The 18,500-nt window shown below is 39.5% G+C and overlaps 1 protein-coding gene across 1 annotated transcript in view; it reads left to right on the top strand.

The window, feature by feature from the left end:
* The window catches only part of CRYBG3 (crystallin beta-gamma domain containing 3), a 99,189-nt gene that overhangs the window by 49,925 nt on the left and 30,764 nt on the right, over positions 1-18,500 (top strand). The window contains exons 5-12 of the mRNA XM_075034041.1: positions 138-185; positions 544-659; positions 1,711-1,858; positions 9,571-9,710; positions 11,057-11,171; positions 12,282-12,317; positions 13,420-13,553; positions 15,361-15,487. Coding sequence (XP_074890142.1) covers positions 138-185; positions 544-659; positions 1,711-1,858; positions 9,571-9,710; positions 11,057-11,171; positions 12,282-12,317; positions 13,420-13,553; positions 15,361-15,487 — 864 coding nt within the window. The remainder of the gene's footprint in view (positions 1-137; positions 186-543; positions 660-1,710; positions 1,859-9,570; positions 9,711-11,056; positions 11,172-12,281; positions 12,318-13,419; positions 13,554-15,360; positions 15,488-18,500) is intronic.

The following is an 18,500-nucleotide window of genomic DNA, read 5'->3' as shown; positions in this document are numbered from 1 at the left end:
GTGAAACAAATCTTGGTTGCTTCTCCTAGTGACAGTTGCATACATTTATAGGAATAGTGGACCCAGAATAATCTGTCTATGCTTTGTGCTGCTGTTGTAGATGTTAATAGTTGTTTTCCATGTCCTTTCAATTTCAGAACCTCATTGACAGGGCAAGTCTCAAATACAATCCAAGGCCGGGAAGGGTAAGCAGAACTTGTCACATAGATCAATATGATAAATGGAATAATTTATTATACCAAAACTTTTGAATGGAAAGCACCAGAAATTGTTAGTCTAGTTTTCTCTATTTTAATGGTGCACATGCTTGCACATGCTAATAATGAGATTGTATTTATAAAAATCCTACCACCAGTAATTTTACTGTATTTCTGTAAGCAATTCCAGTTTTAGTTCAGTAGAGTGTTTCATAAAAGAAGAAAATGTGTAGCATATCAGTTGAGTGGGCACAAAGTGAAATAGGTTTTATTCCAAGCAAAAAATAACTGTCTGCATTGTATGTTGAAATGGGCCCTCATTTGTATGCATTGTATGTTGTTTCAGATTATTATTTATGATATTTATGGTGACAAAAGTAAACAAGAAGTTCATTCGGATGTGCTAAATACCACGTCCTGGATCTTTCCCATTGGAGCATTACTTAGGATAATTAGAGGATGGTAAGAAATCCAGGTCATATTTAAATAGAGTCTGTCCAAAAGACTGTATATGTGTTTCTCTTGTATTTTCATTTCTTTTATTTATGACGCCCGTCTGATCTGCAAGAGTGTCTTTTTCTTTCTTTATAATTAGACTGATACCAATGAAAAAAGCATTAAACAAGGCTTCAAATGCTGCAGTACGAAAAAAAACATTGTTTCTCCTGGGATCTAGCTTCAAACGGAAAGTTTCTAATAGAACCGCAAATACATTTAGACTTCTTGCCTGAAGTGCTGAAACAGTACAGCCATAATCATCACTAGAAGCATGTGTATGCCAAAGAAAATGGGGTTTTTTTACAGTTCAGTTTCATTATACAGTATCTGTTGCAAAAGGACCATAAAGTGAAGGATCTCAGCTGCTGTTTGTAATGTAGCATTTAGAGGAATGTGGATACAGAAGGATTATACAAGTGCTTTTAAGGTAGATTTTGCAAGTGTTTCTCAGTTTCCTTTGGGAAGCTGGGGCTGGGACTGGGACCATGTCAGTTGTTGCATTGGAATTTAATTGGTGGCGCTTACAGTAGTTGTTTCTGTCAGCCATAGTAACAATGCATGTCACATTTATGCAGTTTTGAGGTAGCTTTGTTTGTTTTTTCATACATTTCTTTCACGTCCTAAGAAATACTGAATGTCATTATTAGTATGTATATGTTTTATATCTTGCATAGTATCTGCCTGAACAGGACATGTTCTGATATGTCTAATGTATTTGTTCTGGTAAAATAAGGCTTTTTATTTACATTGTGTTTTAGCTGTATTTTTATACAATTAATAATTTAAATTATGTTAATCTACATCCTGGAGGAGAACTCTGTATTTTACTTTTAAAGCACAGTAGTACAAGCCCCATATTTATCTACAGTGAATGTGACTACTGAGGGACAGCATAAGAAAGGTGTGATGGTTGGCTTGATAAGAAGAGCTCATTACTGAACTTTCCAGCAGATGTGCTGTATAAGTACAGTCTTACCTAACAGCAACAACTCAGTTCTTGATACTATTTTTACAGTTGGATTTTTTATGAGAAACCAAAGTTCCAGGGTCGGAAGTATGTACTAGAAGAAGGAGAGGCTGTGCTGGATCATCTTTGGGATCTCCCGGGCATGAAACATCATCGAAGAAACCTCAAAGTTGGTTCAATCAAACATGTAACAAAGGTATAGACTTTGTTAATAATATACTCACATACATAATTAATTTCTGTTCGCAGTAGTGGTGTATTACTAGCAATGGACAATGTGTGCATGCTGTGTTTCTCATTTTATTCAAATTTGCTATGAATCACATTTTTCACCTTCAAGGTAAATTCCAGGGCTTTTGCTGTGCTAAATTTCCCTTTCTTCCTGAAGGTAATGAGCAGATGGATTATCTTTCTTTGCCACCACCTTTACCTGACACAGTGACTCCCCTGCTTTTAGATGTTTACCTGTCTGGTTAATTGAAATTAAATGGGATCAATTCGTATTTTTCAAAGTGTTTATCTTAAGCTTAAGCTTATCTACTGTGTCTGTTGGGCTTCTGTTTCAGAAGTTAGTAGGTGGGTGTCCAATCCCATTTGTACAGCGTAGCTTCCAAAAATTACTGTCACTCCCTCTACGGCTTTGTGCCATCTGTAGGGTTTCCATGTGGACAAGTGGTACACCTACAGCATCTGGCTCTGTGTACAGCCAGGAGTTTCAAAGGCGTTTTGTTGCAAAGATAGGAATCAAATGCCTAAAACTAAATATAATGTACCCATTGTTATTCAGTGAATGAGGAATATATTTACCAGTCTTGTGATTTAAGAAGACTTAGTGCTCTTGTTGTTTAGCATAACGTTCCCGTTATTCACAGGGCAATGGCCCTTTACTGCAAGTGAATTATCATTTGTATCAAAACGTGAAAGTTTTCCAGAAAAAATGGTGTTTCTCTGTTCTCTGCTGGTATAGAGGTCATTTTAAAATTGATAACCTTTTTGTCATCAATACAAGGGGGATAATGTCATAATTGGAAATACTTTTTCATTCTCTTAAAGACTTAACAATAAATAAATTCAAAAGAGGCTGGCTGAGGGCATGAATAATGAAGTTCACATTTATTTGAGTTAAACAAATTAAAAGCATTTGACCAATATGGAATATGAATATTGATCACTAATGTGGAAGGCAGCTAAATAATTAAAGAAATTCCACAATAACATGTGGAACTATGGTGTGAAGCCAAGGGAAGCTGGGTGTGTCTTGGGTATCAAAGAAAACTTGTGGATAGGAAAGACACTGTGGTTAGCTTCATCATGCTTGATAAAAATCTTTGTAATACAGCTAAGTAGGTTCAAGCATTGTTCTTCTTCCAGTATGTGGTTCATTCGTATGGAACATGGAGAGCTTTGTTACAGTACAGTAGTTAAGTAATCGACACTTTCTCGTGTAACTTAAACAGGGTGGTTGGTTGAGAGGACTTTTGCTGTTAGTCCATAGGGCTGTACGGAGCTAGTGTGGGTGTGGAACTCACTAAGCCGGGTTTTGTCCTCTCAACTTTGATTCATGAAAGCGCCCCTCTTTTTTAGGTTATACTTCAGCTGCTGTGGAACTACTTTTAGAAGGTAGCTTGCCAAAGTGCTACCTTAGTTATTTATTTATTTTTTGTAAACAATATAGGCATTGTTTTTAATTGACAAATAGCTGTTTCTTTTTCAGGTAGCTCATGTGTATGTGATCTGCAGGATCACATGTTTTACTGTCATGCTCTTTATCATAGGCTGGGTAGCTCAGTGGCTTTTCTCCTGCATAGTTTGGTCGTACTGGCTCTGTGTCCAGGCTGTCTGGTTTGTGTTCTGATTCTTCAAGTGGCTTTTTATGGTGCTTGTTTAATGGCTGCTCAGATGCCTTGAGTTAGCAGATTTGAAAATTGGCTAAATATTTGAGAACAAAATGGCTTGCCAAGAAAAGAATAACAGATGTTTACTAAAGAAACTGTAGGAGGTACATTTAATATTATTTTTATTTTTTACTGGCAGATGTTAGTTTGCTGAGAAACAGTCTGCCAGTAGCTTTGTGCTCTGATTTGGCTTCAAGCCTCCTCAAAAAGCAAAGATTTTGTTAGCTTTGTGGTTAGCTTGTGGCTTGACTTACTGTGGATATGCATTAGATGTATCCATGTGTGTTTAATTTGAAGAAACTTAGGAAGGGGAAAAAAGATCCCAAAGGAACAGATCATGCAACTATAAAATGAAGACCTATCTGAAGTAATGGGGAGTCAGAATTCCACTAAGCCTAGACTCATGTTGACTTGCCTAGCAAAATCTGCCTGCACAAGCAGGTTCAATGCAGCTCCTGCAGCATAGTCTGTTTAGCCAAGTTGGTTTTCTGCATATATTGATCTTATGGAATTGGAGGGTTTTTTCTATCTGTTTCTAGAAGCCCAAAGAGGGTGTTAAATGTTACTTTCCCAAAAACAAGAGCTGAGAAGAGTTGCTGATGTTTCCATTCTGGAGTAATCTTGTAAACCACTATTTTGCAAGGTGACAAGAGATTTGAAACAGCAGTTTATAATCACTGTCTGCAAGATGGTTAGGCAGGGAATAACTGGATACCTTGCAGACTCTCCTTAAGCAAAGCTCTTTGTAATGGGAATGTTTGCAGTATTACATGAAGGGTGTGTTTCTTTTGTTTGTGTGGTTTGCTAGGTGATAAAAAGTTATTAATCCAAGCAGGGACTATTTTGTCAGATGCCTTAGGAAGACACCCAACAGCTTCAGATTACCTCATTATCTATTTTGGTATTTACAGGACAATAATCATTAATTTCCTTAATATTATTTTATTTTACTACCTGTCCTTTTGAGTTCTGTAGTTTGGTTTGATGGTGATGGGTGATAGCAAGAGTGGTAGAAAGCAGGAGAACTGGGAGAAAGAATTATGAATGGGTAAAAAAGGCTGAAGGGCTAACAGAGAGTAAGATTTTAAAAATTGCTGCAGAAGCTGACGTGTCCTAAGGACAAACTGTGTATTAAAAGTAAGATGCATGTCTAGACTGTATTAAAAACCAATCATGTGAATACCAGAACTAATTAGGCCAGGTTTTCAATAGACTCTTCTCTCATCATTGTTTTTGCATTTAGCTTAAGAAGCCAGACTTTAGTCATTCTTTATCCTGGTGTTGACATGAAAGGCTACCTGCTTTAAATAGGCTATTCTGATAACTTCAGTCACCACAGCTTACAGGAGAAGACCTAACAGTGCTGAAATTATTTAGCCCTGCCTAGTGCTGTTCCGGCTGTAACCCTAGATCCAGAAGAAGGGTAAACAGCCGAGGCCACCTTGAGGGGGTTGAAGGCCCTAGGTCTCAGTTCTGGTGGAGCTCTTGGTTGGACTAGGAAAATGGGGGAGATGGCACCTAAGAGTAGTATTTCATGCTAAAGTCTTGAGGGTCGTCTTAACCCTCTTCGGAGGAAGCCTTAACCTTTCTGCCGAGGGCCGTGTTACTGTTTTAGAAGTGTCTGTTCTCTGCAAGCTAGCATGAGTATTCCCTGTGCTTTTCTAAACATCTCTGCTCCCAAAAGACCATGAGGGAAGCATGGGTACTCCAGGATGACTGCGTGGAGGTAGGAGACTACCGCAGAGTAAAGGAAGACAGTGGGATGCCCAGAGGCTGTGACCTACCTAAGCATTTGCTGGTTGTGTATTATCATTGGAAATGAACACAGCTACCTAATCTGTTTGCTGTGCTTTTTATTTTGGTTTTGCGTGATATGTCAGTAGGATAATGAATATGACATGAGTTTTGACTGTTTGTGATGGGGGTGGCAGGGCCAGGGGGGTATAGGGAGGAAACTTTCCAGTTTGGGATCTGGCCTGAAACACTGTGGTAATAGTTTTGCATGGTAATAGTTTTGCATGTGGGTATCTTATTTCAAAATCTTGACGCCTTGCAAATTAAATGGCTTCGGACTGAAGGATCTGTTCCCAAAGTGAATGCTATCGTATTTGTGTGGTTTTCACTTTGTTTCTAAAGATGGTCGCTCTATTAGGAATGTTAAAGAAGCCTCTGAAAGTAATGATGCCTATTAAATATGCTCAGGCAAATATGAACATGCTAGGGCAAATACTTAGCAAGCTAAAGTTTACATGCTTAAATTATATAAATTAATGGCATAGTATTCGAGTGTACATCTGCAAATACATAGTGTCCACCTCATATAGTAATAATAAATTTTAGTGTTTTCTGCAGTCTGTGGATTAATGTATGTAAATTGAACTCAGTATTTAAGTCAAAATATATATTTGTGACTTTACAAAAATGTGCTTAGAAAATATAATGTACTTCTTGCTTGAACATGTTACTACCTTTAAAAATAGATATTTGAATTGCTTTTGATGAAGACCTCGGTTTACTATGTAACACTTCATGAAAGGACTTTGTGGGCTTACTCTAGTACACACAAAAATGCCATCACAATGAGTAGAGTTTTTTTTATGACTGTCAAAATCGAGCTGGAGAGAGATGGTGATAAATGGGAGAGATTTTATTATGAGTGCTTGTGCTTTACCTACCCTTTGGAGAACTGCTACATTCTTCATCTCTTGAGGTGGAGCCTGTCTTCTGAGCTTCAGTCAGGAGAGCAGACTTGAAAAGAAAATGTAGACTGGCTTTTTCCAATCTTCAAATGAAAAAAAAAAAAAAAACAAAACAAAACAAAACACCACCACCCAACAAAAAAACAAACCTCCTACTGAATTAAAATTAAACATACTCTGTCTCATATTCTGTCTGAGCCTGCAGGCAAATGTACTTTATTTTGCCACTTGCCTAGTCTTGTAGGTACTTTGTTTCAGAATTTATCTGAAACCATTAAGAGTCTAGCATCATTATTTGTGGAATTCTTATAGGTGCAACTTCCAATTTTCATATCAAGCTTTACTGTTGGATTCATAGCTTTCAGCCTTATCATATCAGGTATTATTAGAAAAAAACACGAACTTCAAATATTTCTTAACTGTGATTTAATAAGAGATATATATGTATGTGTGTGGAAACTATGAGGAAATTTGATTTATTTTTTTTTAAACTTGTCTAGCAATACCCTTAGAATTGAGGAATGGTGTTCCTTAGCACCTTGCCATGAAGTAGCATTGCACTGGAAAGTCTTTTTTCTTAGTTTTTCTGGGTTTGCTCATCTGAAAACAAAAATTCTAGTATTGCAGTTTTTGTTCTGAAAACAAATAGTGTTGTATTGGGTTTGTGTGGCAGGGTTTTGGTAGCAGGGGGATTACAGGGGTGGCTTCTATGAGAAGCTGCTGGAAGCTTTCCCCATGTCCGACAGAGCCAACACCAGCCGGCTCCAAGACGGACCCACCACCAGCCAAGGCCGAGCCCGTCAGCGACGGTGGTGATAATGCCTCTGGGATAACATTTCAGAAGGGAAAAAAAAGTTGCTGCAGCACAGAAACTGCAGACGGAGAGAGGAGTGAGACCATGTGAGAGAACCAACCCTGCAGACCCCCAGGTCAGTGCAGAAGGAGGGGGAGGAGATGCTCCAAGCGCTGGAGCGGAGGTTCCCCTGCAGCCCGTGAGGAAGACCATGGTGAGGCAGGCTGTTCCCCTGCAGTCCAGGGAGGTCCACGGTGGAGCAGATCTCCACCTGCAGCCCAGGGAGAGAGGACCCCACACCGGAGCAGGTGGGTTCCCGAAGGAGGCTGTGACCCCGTGGGAAGCCCACGCTGGAGCAGGCTCCTGGCAGGACCTGCGGATCTGTGGAGAGAGGAGCCCCCGGAGCAGGTTTTCTGGCAGGACTTGTGACCCTGCAGGGGATGCACGCTGGAGCAGTTCGTGAAGAACTGCAGCCCATAGGAAGGACCCAAGTTGTAGAAGTTCATGCAGAACTGTGTTGCGTGGGAGGGACCCCATGCTGGAGCAGGGGAAGAGTGTGAGGAGCCCTGCCCCTGAAGAGGATGAAGCAGCAGAGACAACATGTGATGAACTGACTGCAACCCCCATTCCTCATCCCCCTGCGCCACTGGCGCAGAGGAGGTAGAGAAAATTGGGAGCAAAGTTAAGCCCAGGAATAAGGGAGGGGTGGGGATAAAGTGTTTTAAGATTTGGTTTTATTTCTTGTCACCCTACTCTGGTTTGGCAATAAATTAAGTCAATTTTCCCCAAGTTGAGTCTGTTTTGCCCGTGATGGTAATTGGTTGAGTGACCTCTCCCTGTCCTTATCTCGATCCATGATCCTTTTGTTATATTTTTTTCTCCCCTGTCTAGCTGAGATGGGGAGTGATAGAGCGGCTGCGTGGTGCTTAGTTGCTGGCTGGGGTTAAACCATGACAAGCGTGCATTGTTTGCAAGGTACAATACAGAGGAAACACAATTGTGCATGAGGGACAGTTGCCAAAACATTATACTGTGTTACTTCAGGTCTCATGAGGAAGGTGAAATAATATCTTGAAGTCCATCTATTATAATTGCCACATATATTGCTGACAGTTAAATAACTACTGAACAAACTTTGCTAACCAAGAGGAGGTGTATTTCTAGGTGGGATGTTACTCCATCATTTGAAAGCTCCACTTTAAAACCTATGTGAAAAAGGAGAGCATACAGGTGTTGTCATGAGATGAGGTGCTGTAACTTTAAGAGCTTTTGTGCCCTGTTGCTGGGTTTCTCTGCAAGCTCTTATGTTTTGCCTTTTGTGTCTGGCAAAAGCCACAGGCCATGTGGGAGCTCTGTCATGATGTGACCCTGCCTGGGTCCTCAACAGATCCAGTAACCACGTGCTTCTCTGAGGGCACCCTCAGGGACAGCTTCTCATCACTCTTCTCTAGTGCACATGCAAGGGGCGTTTTCCTCCATGTTTAGGACTTTTGGGGTCTCTTTATGCTGTCCAAGCCCTTTGGCCTAATGCAAGCGGGGCCGTGGGTCAGGAGGATAAGGGTAAGGGTGCTGTGAAGTTACCTCCGAGAACTGAAGGTTTCCAGCTACAGCTGAGCAAACCCTGTAAGCACGTGAGCCACGTTTCACTGTAATGGGACTGTTCTGTAATGCACTGCTGAAGCAGGGCCTTATAGAAGATCCTCATTGATTCATGATGTGTTTGAATGCTGGGAAAGAAAGTATTGGCAATGCATTTTATATAAATATTATGAAACAAGTGTGGTTCAATAAAATCCCTGCAAATTCTAGAGAAGATCATGTGTTCAACAAGTTTTTCTCCAGCATGGAATCTATCAGTAGAAAACCTCCAGTAAGGTAGCAGAGGTTGTTGCTCGGTAGTAACAGGAAAATTGCTCAAGTGTCTACTTAACAAAACAAACTTTTTCTAGTACTGTTCTTTTCTTTTCTTTGTCTAAAATGCAGTAGATTACTTAACATGGCAGAAAATTGAACTCATATGGCTTGAAACTATAGTCGGATACATTACAGAGCCTAATTACCACTGAGGGAGGGAGGCAGGAATGTAGTAGATATTTCTAGAAAGTTTTAGTTATGCATGCATCATATGTATCTATATGCGTGTTATGGAAGCACTGTCTTTAGAAAAAAAAGTCAGCAGTATTATATGCATGATTTGTCTATCAGTAAATATTGTCAGATCCTTTACTCAGAGATTATTTAAACTGAGCTTTTGGAAAGTAGCCCAACACGCATCAATGCATAGTTTTCTTTGAAAGTTGGTGGGAGCTGGAAATTTACTTCCCTTAGCTTTTCTAAAAATTCCAGTCTTCATTTTAAAAAAAAAAACCTAAATCCCTTCCATCATATGAAGCCTGGAGTTAGGTTAGAAGGGTGAGAAGACAGGGGAAAAAAGAAGGAAGCATTGCTGGTCCTTCCCCCACTGCAATGGGGCAGACTCTGCAAGCGTGTGTAAGCCTTACCCTTTGATTTGTTTCCACAGGACTGTGGTGTTCCAGAGGTAGAGTTCTGCCTGGCAGCTGGTGGTACAGAGGGACTTCCTATCTGCATACAGAGTGCAGTTGCCAATTTAGAAGAACTGGATGTTGAGAAAAACCCTTTTATAAGAGTCAAATCAGGAGTGTGAGTACTGAATCTTTTTAATAGCAATTTGCCAGCTGGTAGAGGAGTAACATCATGGGATGAAATTCAGGCAGTGATAAGAACAATATTTGGGGAGTTTTGCTACAAATCATTTAACATACACTAGACATTCCCAGCTCTACACCCCAGCATTGTGCTTTGTGGGCTCCTGGTAGTGGAAGCAAATTTTTGAAAGCATTTTTTCTTCTAGTTGCTGACAGAAGTCTTTGTTAATTCTATCTTTGAGTAGCTTTATAAATAGAAGCAGTAGCTCAGCTATAATTAGCTTTTAGTTCATTGGAGAATACTATCTCCCTAGTCACCTACCCTGTTATAACTATAACACTATGGCCGAATACCAGAAAATGAATATTACATCATCCCAGCATTTCTCAAGCTACAGCCATATCCTGACTTTCTGGAGAGAGGTGATGCAATATAATACAGGCCCCTTGGTAGTCCAGCATTTCCTGTATTGAGCAGAATAGCCTGTTTCCTGGGTAAATGCCCAACACTTCACAGTTCCTGAAGTTTGGGAGTTCTGCGCCTCTTCTCATAAATCATTGCAGAATGACATTAGCTATTCTGTTTTAAGAGTCTTGAGTTTGCCTTTCCATGCGAGCCAAGCCTTCCTTCCCACAGTCTTGTGATATGTCTGTGAAGCTTGAGGTGGTGAAGGAATTAAAAACAGTCTTGTCTTAGTTTTGATAGAACTTAGTATAACTTATAACTGCTTATGGTCTGTGTGTGTAGTTTTAAGAAAATCATTTTTCATGTGGCTCAATGCCTCTTCCTCCATTCCTTATTTGGTCTACTAACCCTGTGTCCAACTTCTACATTCAGCTTTCTTTTTGACTTAAAACGGTCTGAAGGAGTCTAAGCATTTTTAATCTTCATGTCAAAATTACAATAGCCTGCTTTCCAGAGGAGTGCTGTAAATCATTTTATTGTAATAACTTCCACTGAAAAAACAAAGTGGGATTGGTGTTAGAAGCCTTTTAATTCCTAAGGTGACAATCCTAGGTAAAATTTGATGCGTCTCATCCTCCATACTGACATTGGTTTTGTATACTCATAGTGTAACAAACTGGCATCTTAAAGTAAGGGAACAAATTAGTAATTTTCTTCTCTTTCATTTATGTTTAGCTTGGACTGAGAAAAAGTATCTAATCTTCTTAGCATTGATTTTGCCAGTGTATTAAAATATAGCTTCGTTTTGACGTGCTGGCAGTATCTAAAACACATTATGTAGCTCTTATGAGTACAAAAAGGAAATTAATTTTAATAGGATCTTTGTATTTTTAATATATCTAATGAGATTAAGTCCTTTATCCTTATTGTTATAGATGGCTTGCTTATTCAGATTTTAATTACAAGGGAGAGATGAAGGTTTTGGAAGAATGCGATTCACCATCTGAAATTCCTTCAGCAGATGTAAAATCTCTGCGTCCCTTAAAAATGGTGAGGACTTCACAATTCTCTAATAAGTTGTGTGCCTTCCTTTTCCTATTGTTGCTCCCCTGAAGGTTTTGATCTAAATATAACTTAGGTTCCAATGTCCTTTCAGGGTTAATCCTTATACATGTAACACTCATCTCACGCCATGGTGCATTTGCAGTGTTGTAGTGGCACGGCAGTCACCATGGCTTGCTGGGCTTCTGTGTCTGCCCAAGTAAGACCACATAGTCAGAGGGAGCACCTGATTCACTAGGACATCTTCCTGGGAAACTGCTGTTGTTAAGTACAGATCAAATAAGACAGAACTGAAAGGCTTTTAGTTGTATTGCAGCCAACACCATTAACTAAAAAAGCTCTTCAGAAGTTGTTGATTTTTTCTTTTTAATGGTACAGCTAGAATCTACTACTGCACTACTTGGGAGGTGCAGCTAATTTTTGTTTGGATAGACAGCATGTAGATCTAAATATGAAAGAAGTGCAGAAGGGTGTGGCAAGTACTTATACTGTACACATAGCAAGCCTACAGAAAAAGAGTTTAAAAGCCACAAAGGAATAAGACCCAACAGCTGTCTTTTTATTCGCTTGTGGGAGGTAGGTGTCTTACTCCCTCACAGAACATCATTCACTAACATTTCCAGACAAAATGCATTTGTTGTATTTGTTCTTTGACCATAGACATGAATATGTCTGCCTATATTTTCTCTCTCTTCTGGTGTTGATAGTTTCTTAATGTTCCACCATTTGTGCTTAAGAAACTTGAAATACATACAACAAAGCTTTAAAAGTTAATTTTTAAAATTGGTCAATATAAATTAGTTAAAAACACATAGTAAATGTTTGCTTTAGATTGCTAATAGACAATGAAGGAATATTTTTTAATTGCTTGCACCCGTACAGGCTTGTCAATGCACTGATTTGTTCGTAGGTCAGGTTTATAGTGTCCCTGGCTTTTATGAATTATCAGAGTATTTAAATTAGTGTTTGATTTGGGCAACTGAAAATGGTGAATATAATTACAAAAACTTCATGCTCTGATAGTACTATGAAATATGTGTCAAAGCATAACTTTAAGTTTTATATGAATACCTTTTCTTTTCCCCATCTTTTTTTTAGGGTGGACTAAAGGTACAAATGCCAATGAATGTCAAGGTAAGCACTGAGGACATTGAGAATAAAATATGAGCACATTGGAAATAAAAATTTATTTAAGCTGTTTTCTTTTTGTTGGGTATGTGATGTTTGATTAAGTATTCGGTGTTTGCTGCTGAAGAAAAATTCACTAATTTTGTGAGGTCCACTTTCTTACTAGTGTTTCATGAGATGTAAAAGTAGTAGTAATTTGGTTTTTATATATTAGGAGAATGTAATTTGCTATAGAACAATTGTAAAGGTTTTACAAAATAAAAAGAGTTTTTCTGACTGACATGTCAGTCACTGTAATGGAAAGGGAACAGGAGAGATTTTCCCATTTAACGTACCAAGTTTAAAAAAAAAATGAGGGCGAGGGGAGGAAGAGGGCAGGAATAAAGGCCCTTCCTTCCTGTACCCAATCCCAGTACTAGAGTTGTGAGTCAGACCATGAGCCTTCTGTGATTTGAGGAGCAGAAAGCTAATCCAGAGTTATTGCTCCTTTTCCCTCCTTTTTCTAGTTCTCCACGAAAATTCTAATGCTCTCGGTAACTTTTAACTATACAAATACATGCAAGACTTGGGCATTTTTCTAATAGATATTGCAATAAATATTAATACTATTAATAGCTGATCTGTGTGATTTGACAGATGACGAACCTCAAGGGCGTGTTAACTGCAGCCACTGAAATAACTTCAGCAAAGTACAGAGAAAGACCTCTTGTCCACTTTTGAAGGATTAAGCTTAGTGTGTCTAGCTGTGACCAGCTAGGATTCACTGCAGGCTAATATACACTGCCCAGGCACAGGATTACAGGATAAGTCACAATCATATAGCCACAGAGTGCATTTATGTATATGGAATTGTGTGAACAACTATCCTTCTGTGGAAATGTCTGCAAATAGCCTGACAAGCCTATCTAAATCCAGATAGGATCTCTTCAGCTTCTAGGGCACTCAGGAATCAGAAGGGCTGAGAACACAACCCTGCATTTTCTTCATAGTGATGGCTTGTTGGAGGGGGAAAAAGGTGTCTTTCACATACTGTAGCAGTACACACCCCCAAACTTCAAATTATTATTCAGGGCATATTCAAGGCATTGTTCAACATCATGTTTTCTAGATAATAATATATGAGAAAACCCACTTTGGAGGATGGTCCAAAGAGTTTTCAGAAAACATCAGTTCTGTTCCAGCTCTGTTTGGTAGTGAAGAGGAGTTTCAGGAAATTGGATCAATACGTGTAATTGGTGGAGTGTAAGTATATTTCCCATTTATATTTATTTACTGCAAAATAGGAAATCATAACTAAATGCTAAGAAGTGCTACCCAAGGGATGATTAGAATCTCTCACTGGTAAAATATTTTTTAAAGAAAGGAATATATATTTCTTTTGTCAATCCATTTCTTGGATAAAACCACTCTCCACATGGGTTATCTATCTAAGGGAATATAGGAAGATTAAGTGTGTGAGAGGTGTGAAGTCAGTGTTTACCATTTGGATGCCAATAAACTAGGCCACTTTGTGCTTAATGACAGCATTCACACAGAGCTTTAATTTATATTGCTTTATACTTCTGGTAGTCTCTACTTAATTTACTGAAATGACCTTGGGTAGGTGTGGTCAGTCTTCAATTTGACATTTTAATGCCTCTGAAATCTATAAACTGTTTTATTGTTTTAATGGTTTTCCTTTGCCACCTGTTGCATGTTATCTGGAATTAAGAATCTACCCTTATTTTCCTTTGTTGAGGCCTTGGATTGATTCTGTGTTGCCCCACCCCTCTCTCTGTCATACACACACATGCACAAAAAGGGCTGTGTAACACAGTCCTTAGGTGGACTACTCACGAGGTAGGCTCAGCTCCAGCTATTCTAGAGAGATACCAACCCCACGCATTGTTCTTTCAGCCCCTCCCAAGACCCAACAGGATAGGACTGCTTGAAAGCATGCAGGATTGTTGCTTCTGCCAAAGAGCATAGGAATAAAATAGTTTTCAGAAACTTTTTTTTTTTCCTTAGGGGATCTCAATGTTAATACTTCAATATAAAGATTCAATAACATATGTCCTTCCAAGTTGTTGTCAGAATCTTACAAGCACTAAATTCAAAGTAAACTTAATTGTGCATACTCAAATAATCTGTTCATAAATACATTATGTATTTGGTATCTGGGAAGCCTCAAATTATTAAAAATCATCCTTCTGTCTGTTGTGGCAGCTTTTATTTTTAATACTGCGGTAACTTAAACAGCTGAATTAATGTAAACCAAATGCTACTAAAAGTAAAACTATCCCTGCCTGCCAAATTTTAGTGCCAACAGAATTTGTACAGCAGTTCTAGTACTTACAAGGGAGCTTTAATGAAAGAAATGCTTACAAGAAAGGAGAGGGAAGCACTTTTTCAAATTAAGATCCATTAGAGCTTTCAAAGTTGATGTGGAAATGCCTTCTTTTAATCGAGCCTTATTTATTTGTTCAAAATACTTTAAAAAGTTTTATTCCCTTAGTGTTAAAACATATGCAATACATTGTATATATTCAATTCACTTGTCTATTCATATATATGTGGTTTTAGATTAGAGCAGGAAACAACATAAGCGGGTGAAATTTTGTCCTGCTAAAATCCATTAATTTTGTCATCAGCTCCAGCAAGGATAGAATCTCATCATTTATTACTACACTGAGGAGATCTACTGCTTGTTTTTTGTCATTGACAATTGGTGGCTTACAGTGTTTTGACCACTAGATGCGTACTAGCCTCTGTAGTATCAAATATTGGTATTGGGAATATGGCTGACTGAGAGGAGGTACATGGAGAAGCGTTACACAAATAAACAGTTGTTGGAGAAAGAATCACGTGGTGGGGTTTTGATCCACAAAGAAGACTTTAATGGGTGCCTGTTGTGATTTCCAACAAGCATTGCTTTGTTTGTTAGCTGAGTCTGTGATACTCTTTTTAGTGTTAGGATGTTCTCTTCCCCTTTTATTTGTTGTGGAAAATCATGTGTGAGGTTGTTTTGCTTTTAGTTATTTCTCTTTCTTTTGTTGTATGTTTGCTGTAGATGGGTTGGCTATAATAAGGAACGCTACAAAGGCCGTCAGTACTTGCTGGAGGAGGGAGGTTATGAAGACAGACACTCATGGGGCGGAACTGACAGTGTCCTCCTGTCTTTCCGGTTCCTTCAGGCTGTAAGTACTTGAATTTTCACGCAAATTATGCACAGTTCTATACATAAAGAGGAATGTTATTCTTCATATATGGTGCAGCTCTCTTGGGTTTAGTCATTCCATCTTTTATCCAAGTTCATTCTCATTCTTTTCATACTTGCTGAAATTTAGACTGTACTGTATACATTGTAAAGCAGAAGCAGGTTCTAAATAGCCTTTGTAAAGTTCATACAAAGGATGTTTCATGCAGAATTCCTTGTCTACCTGCCAGGTTTTCCAAGTATCTCACTTCTGCATTTCAACCTATTTGAATCTTGAGAACAGAATTTTCTTAAAAGTTTAACGTGTAAGTACAGTGCAGTTTTTTATTAAAATAAAAATAGCTATTCAACACAGCAGCTGTTGCAAGCCTTAAAACAGCATTACCCTCTGTCTCTGTGATTTTTGTGCCAGAAAATTTTGGCAGCAAAAATAATCATGGTGAAAAAATCGTGCTACTAAAATGTGTTTAATGGGGACAAAGATGAAATAATAATAAAAACTATATCAGAGTTCAGTATTGGAAGGAAAGTTAGACTTTTCAGTCATGGGGAAACATGGGATTAGAACTTCATTATAATTTCGTTTGGCTTTTTTTTTTGTTTGAGGATTTTTTTAATTATAATAGGAACTCTGTGATCTTTAAATACAGCTGCAAAGAGTGGCTGCTTTTGACAGTTAGATTGTTCACTCTGAGATTACTCAGTCTTGTATACTCAGATTACTCATCTCCTCATCTGGAGAGACGTGATATTCCTGAGCCAGGGATTTTGTGAAGTTTGAAGATAGGCATTTAGAGCAAAGTCATTGTCTATTTAAAAAAAAAGTTAATGTGAACCCAAAAAGGCCGTGCTGAAATTCACAATTTGCAGTTTTGATTTTTATGAAAGGCACCTAGGAGAAGGTGTATTTATAATCAGAATCTATCACATAATTAAAGTAAAGATAGGAGAATGAACTGAACTGAAGAAAAATGGCTTTCTCTAAATAATTTATTTTCAGGTTTCTGAGAAAAACAGGCAGGAATTTTCTTCTAACTCCTCATTCTGAATGTGCAGAATCCTATTCCATTACTGACTAATCTTAGTTTTTCTCTCTTTTCAAGCTATACATAGGATACTTGAGTAACTTAAATTGCTCTTTTTAAATCATCTTCTTGGCAAAGGACATAATTACAAGCTTAAAATTGTGCATGTGTCTAGCAGGGATGACCTTCCACGTGTATGCATGTGTTTAATTTGACTCAGGCTTAGAACAGTCAGGATGCTCAAGTCATTTTAAAAACATGTATTGTTTGCATTCATCTATCAACATATATCATTCAAATTGGCATATAAATATATATCAATATCTACATATTGATAATAAAAGTGAAGTAATACTTTTCCTCAAATTGTAGCGTAAATAAGACAATGAGCTAGTTGCCAATAAAATGACTAATGGCACTGGCATTTTGTTTTTCAGCTTGACCAACAGATTGACTGCCTCTCTCTGACATGCAATGCATAGGTCTGTGTTCAGGCTTGCCATATGCTCCCTTGGTGACTTTGTGTGATGGGTTAACCCTGGCTGGACGCCAGGTGCCCACCAAAGCCGTTCTATCACTCCCCCATCCGCAGCTGGACAGGGGAGAGAAAAATATAACAAAAGGCTCACGGGTCAAGATAAGGACGGGAGAGATCATTCACCAATTACCATCACAGGCAAAACAGACTCATTTTGGGGAAAATTAACTCAATTTATTACAAATCAACCAGAGTAAGGTAATGAGAAATAAAACCAAATCTCAGAACACCTTCCCTCCACCCCTCCCTTCTTCCCGGCCACAACTTCACTCCCAGATTTCTCTACCAAACCCCCACAGCGGCACAGGGGCACGGGGATGGGGTTTACAGTCATCACGCATTATTTCTGCCGCTTCATCCTCCTCAGGGGCAGGACTTATCACACTCTTCCCCTGCTCCAGCGTGGGGTCCCTCCCACAGGAGACAGTCCTCCACAAACTTCTCCAACACAGGTCCTTCCCACGGGCTGCAGTTCTTCACGAACTGCTCCAGCATGGGTCCTTTCCACGGTGTGCAGGCCTTCAGGAGCACACTGCTCCAGCGCGGGTCCCCCACGGGGTCACAAGTCCTGCCAGAAAACCTGCTCCGGGGGCTCCTCTCTCCACAGATCCGCAGGTCCTGCCAGGAGCCTGCTCCAGCGCGGGCTTCCCACGGGGTCACAGCCTCCTTTGGGAACCCACCTGCTCCAGTGTGGGGTCCTCTCTCCCTGGGCTGCAGGTGGATACCTGCTCCACCGTGGACCTCCACGGACTGCAGGGGAACAGCCTGCCTCACCATGGTCTTCCCCACGGGCTGCAGGGGAATCTCCGCTCCGGCACCTGGAGCATCTCCTCCCCCTCCTTCTGCACTGACCTTGGGGTCTGCAGGGTTGTTTCTCTTACATGTTCTCACTCTCTCTCTGGCTGCTGTTTCTGTCTGTCCCAGCAACTTTTTTTTTCCTTCTTAAATATGTTATCACAGAGGCGCTACCACTATCACTGATGGGCTTGGCCTTGGCCGGCGGCGGGTCCGTCTTAGAGCCGGCTGGTATGGGCTCTATCTCGAACACAGGGGAAGCTTCCAGCAGCTTCTTACAGAAGCCACCCCTGTAACCTCCCCCGCTACCAAAACCTTGCCACACAAAACCAATACACTTTGTATACAATACTTAAGGTCAGGATTTTAAAAACATTTTAGTACCAAACTCCTGTTTGCAAGAGGACCTAGGCAAATATCCAAAACTAATTCTGTGTGCTTAAGGCACAGCGAACATACTAACTCTTCTCAGTAATCTCAGAAATTCTGTCAGAAGTACAGTCAAGGTTGCGATGATGTTGGACTCTGTGTGGGTGTTCCTGAATATCAGATCTTTGTTGCTCTTCCCTAGAAATTCTGTTTTAGTCACATGAATTCAAGAGTCTCTGTAGAAGATGAAGGATTTTGTGAAATAG

This window comes from Buteo buteo, chromosome 8 (genome assembly GCF_964188355.1).
Source record: "Buteo buteo chromosome 8, bButBut1.hap1.1, whole genome shotgun sequence".
Taxonomy (NCBI): Eukaryota; Metazoa; Chordata; class Aves; order Accipitriformes; family Accipitridae; genus Buteo; species Buteo buteo.
The sequence above is the reverse complement of the archived record's forward strand: the minus strand, read 5'-3'. Positions and strand labels throughout refer to the sequence as shown.